This window comes from Chrysochloris asiatica, unplaced genomic scaffold (assembly GCF_000296735.1).
Source record: "Chrysochloris asiatica unplaced genomic scaffold, ChrAsi1.0 scaffold00029, whole genome shotgun sequence".
NCBI classification, from domain to species: Eukaryota; Metazoa; Chordata; class Mammalia; order Afrosoricida; family Chrysochloridae; genus Chrysochloris; species Chrysochloris asiatica.
The window spans coordinates 13,040,443-13,044,560 of record NW_006408547.1 but is presented as its reverse complement, the minus strand read 5'-3'; the positions used below and the strand labels follow the sequence as shown (position 1 = coordinate 13,044,560).

At 36.9% G+C, this 4,118-nt stretch overlaps 1 protein-coding gene across 1 annotated transcript in view; it reads left to right on the top strand.

Annotated features, from left to right (window-relative positions):
• The window catches only part of FAM155A (family with sequence similarity 155, member A), a 976,131-nt gene extending 972,623 nt beyond the window's left edge, over nt 1–3,508 (top strand). The window contains exon 3 of the mRNA XM_006846680.1: nt 3,219–3,508. Within this exon, the coding sequence (XP_006846743.1) occupies nt 3,219–3,508 (290 nt within the window). The remainder of the gene's footprint in view (nt 1–3,218) is intronic.
• The last annotated feature ends 610 nt before the right edge of the window (nt 3,509–4,118 follow it).

Genomic DNA, 4,118 nt, shown 5'->3' with positions numbered 1-4,118 from the left:
AGTCTTCCTCTTTTTCACTGACTCTCTACTTTACCAAGCATGCTGCCCTTGCTTGGTACGGGTAGAAGGATGAGTCCCTCCTGATACTAAAGCAACAATGCATGAGACGAAGTTTAGCCAGCCTGGTTTCCAAGGAGTATTCTGGTGGTACTTCTTCCAAGACAGACTGGTTACATCTGGCAGCCCATGGTGTATTCAATATTCTTTGCTAACACCATGATTCATATGCACTAATTCTACTTTTGTCTTCCTTAATTCCTAATTGTGAATTTGCCAGTGACTAAGGCATGTATAGAAGGGGATTGAAAATGCAATGGCTTGGGTCAGGGAACCTTAGTCCTCAAAGTGACAGCTTTGCCTTTTAGCACTTTACAAAGGTATTTTGCAGCATATTGGCTCAATTAATTATGTCCTTTGAGTTTTTGAGGGATGCTTCCATGAGTGTTGACTGTGGATTCAAGTAAAACAAAATCCTTGACAACTTCAATATTTTCATTGTTTATCATGATGTTTATTGGTCTGTGTGTGAGGGTTTTTATTTTATTTGTGCAGAGGTATAATCCATACTGAAGGCTCTCACCTGATCTGTGTCACTATTTCAAGTCTTCTTCATTTTCAGCAAGCATGGTTGTGCTATTTGTATATCACAGGTTGTTAATGAGTCTTGCTCCTAACCTGATACTATGTTCTTCTTCATATATAGTCCAGCTTCTAGAACTATTTGTTCAGCACATAGCCTGAATAAGTATGCTTATATATATATGCATACCTTTTATGCTTTTATATCAGCGTGCATACCTCTCTTGATTCTAAATCACGTAATTTCTCCTTGTTCTGCTCAAACAAGTACCTCTTGATATCTGTCTGAGTTTCCGATGAGGACAATGAAGTGTTCTGCAATTCCCATTCTTTATAATGTGTACTTAATTTGTTAAGATCCACACAATGGACTGCATTTACATTGTCAATAAATCACAGGCAAAAACCTTTCTGTTAATTATCTGCTTTCAGTCAAGATCTATCTGACATTTGCAGTGAATCTGCTTGTTCCGTATCTTTTTATTTTCTGGTTTGAGTTTCTGACAGTTCCCTGTTGATGCACTGTTGCAACTGAGTGGGAGTGATTTTTGGCATAATTTTACTTGCATGTGATATTAATGTATTATTCAATAATTCCTGCATTCTGTTGGTTCACCTTTCTTTAGAGTCAGCCCAAGTATAGATCTAATCTAGTCAGTTGGCCAGGTAATTGTCTTCCAGATTTCTTGATATAGCTTAGTGAGAGATTCTAGCATCACATCTGTTTGTTAAAACATCTGGACTCCATTAATTCCTGGAACCTTATTGTTTGTCAATGCCTTCAATGTATCTTGGACTCCTTTGGTCAGTCCCTTGGTTCCTGATCATACGCTCCTTCTGAGGTGGTATGACACTTTGTGTCCCCCCCACACCCCTTCCATCTTTTGATGTTTCTGTGTCATTCAGCTTTTTTACTCACAGAATGTTTCCAAATTCAACTCCAGGCTTGAGATTTTGCTTCCGTTCTTTCATCTTGAGAAATGTGGAGTGTGTTCTTCCCTTTTGGCTTACTAACTCCAGGTCTTTTTACATTTCATTGTAACACTTTATTTTGTCTTCTTGTTCTACTCTTTCAAATCTTTTATTCAGCTCTTTTACTTGTTTATTACAATCTGTTTATGTATTCTGTGGTCAAAAGGAATGTTCAGAGTTTCTTCTCATATCCATTGTGGTATTTCCTTTTTGTCTTTTTAATAATCTTTTGCTTTCCTCATATATAACAGCCCTGATAGTTTTCACTATGTCAAATCTATTCTTGAGATGGTCTCTAAATTCAGGTACAATATTTTCAAGGTTGTCCTGGTATAGCACTTTGCTTGACTGCAAAGGTCGGTTTGAGCTGCAAGGTCAGTGGTTCAAGTTCACCAGTCATTCCTTGGAAACCCTATACAGGGTCACTATGGATTGGAACCAACTTGACAGCACTTAACAACAGTAACAATACTCAAGGAGCTTTAGCTCTCATGGGCTTACTTTACTTGAACTTTAATGTGAGCCCTTCCCCTTGTTTTGACTGAGGATACAGAACTTCTTCATGGTCTCTTTCCACAGAAGTAATTGATATTATTACATCCAGCAAGGTCCATGTGATCAGTTGCTATTAATGTTATTGAAAAACAAGTATTCCCAATGAATACATTGTTTGTTTTTCCATATTTTATCAGATTTCCCACATCATTTTTTATCACCAAATCCGTATTTTGCAAATACAAATCCTTCGTTTCCAACTTTGTCATTTCAATGACTAGTGATTACAATTGCATCTTTGATGACATATTTCATCAATTTCTGCCTGCAGAAGTTGGTAAAAATTTTCAATTTTTCATATATGACATCAGTGTTTGGTGTGTGCATTTGAGTGAAAGTCATGTTAAGTAGTCTTCTTTGTAGACACATGGATATTATCCTGTCACTGAGAGTGTTGTACTTCAGAGCAAATATTGATATATTCTTTTTGACTGATGATGAATGTGATGCCAGTCCTTTTCTAATTGTCATTCTTAGCATAGTGGACTATATGATTATTCAATTCAAAATGACCAATACCAGTCATTTCAGCTTACTGATGTCTAGACTATCTTGATGGTTTTTATTTCATTTTTGACAATTGCCAATTTTTCTAGAGTCATACTTCATACATCCCATGTTCTGATTAATATTGGATGTTTGTAGCCATTTCTTCTCATTTTGAAGTTGTGCCCCATCAGCAAATGAAGGTCCAGACATTCTTGCTTCATCCATGTTATTAAGGTCGACTCTACTTTGAGAAGGAAGGTCTTCCTCAATGGTATTTTGAGCACCTTCCAACCCAATGGGCTCATTTTCCAGCGCTATACCTGACAATGCTTTACTGTTATTTCTAAGTTTTTTACCAGTCAGTATTTTCAGAAGTAGATTGTCAGTTCCTTCTTCCCTGTCTGTCTTAGCCTGGAAGCTCTGCTGTAAACAGCTTACCATGTGAAATCATACATATATATCTACATATATCTATATCTATATATCTGAATCACTCTCTATGTATCAATGCTTATAAAATTTTTGGATCCAAAATTTAAAGTAACAACTTTATTATTAATACTGTGAACTCCTCCCTGTATATTTTGATTTTCTTTTAACCCTCCAATTTCTTTATCCTACAGGGCTCTATGAAACCTTTCTAACCAATGATGAACCAGAATGCTGTGATGTCAGGAGAGAAGAACAATCAAACAACCTATCCAAAGGGACAGTAGAAAACAGTGACTCCTGTCACAGGACATCACTCCCTGTGTCATCAGCAACAAGACTGTGTAACAGCAGACTCAAACTGTGTGTCCTCGTACTAATTCTCTTACATACAGTCCTCACAGCCTCAGCAGCACAGAACACAACAGGACTGAGCTTCGGAGGCATGGGCACATTGGAAGAGAGCTCCACCAATGAGGACTAAGCAAAGGATGGACTGTCATCAGAGTAGCCAATGGCCCACCATGAAATAAGAAAGTGCTGTCAAATGTAACAGAAACTGGGTGCTTGTACCCTTTCATGACTTCGTGCAAGGCCTTTAGGGTAAAATTTAAAAAGATGGGCCTGAATCCAAACAAGGACACAGACACAGCTTTTTATTGACTAAAAGGCTGTAAAGTGACTTAAAATTTCTCACACCATTTTATACACTGTGTTTTAATGTTTGGAGGTTTTATTTGCTTTTGATTTGATTTAGGTTTATTTCTCTGTTTATTTTTTGCACTTGTTAATAATACAGGATTTATTTTTGGGATGGTTTCTCAGAGGTAAACTAAGTCTTTTCACTGTCTATCTCTCTATATTTCTAGTCATTGTGTATGTTCATCAGCTAGTTTTGTCCTCTCTGTACTGTCAGTTTCTATTAGAGGAATGAGTGCTATGACCTCATGGTATAGCAAAACACATCAACAACAAAAAAATAATAAAATATTTTAAAAAGACAAAAAAAAGGAAAACAACAAAAATTAAAAAAAAAAAAAAAAATCCCTCTCTCTTCTACCATGGAGCCCGACACCTCCGAGCCCGTCCTTCCC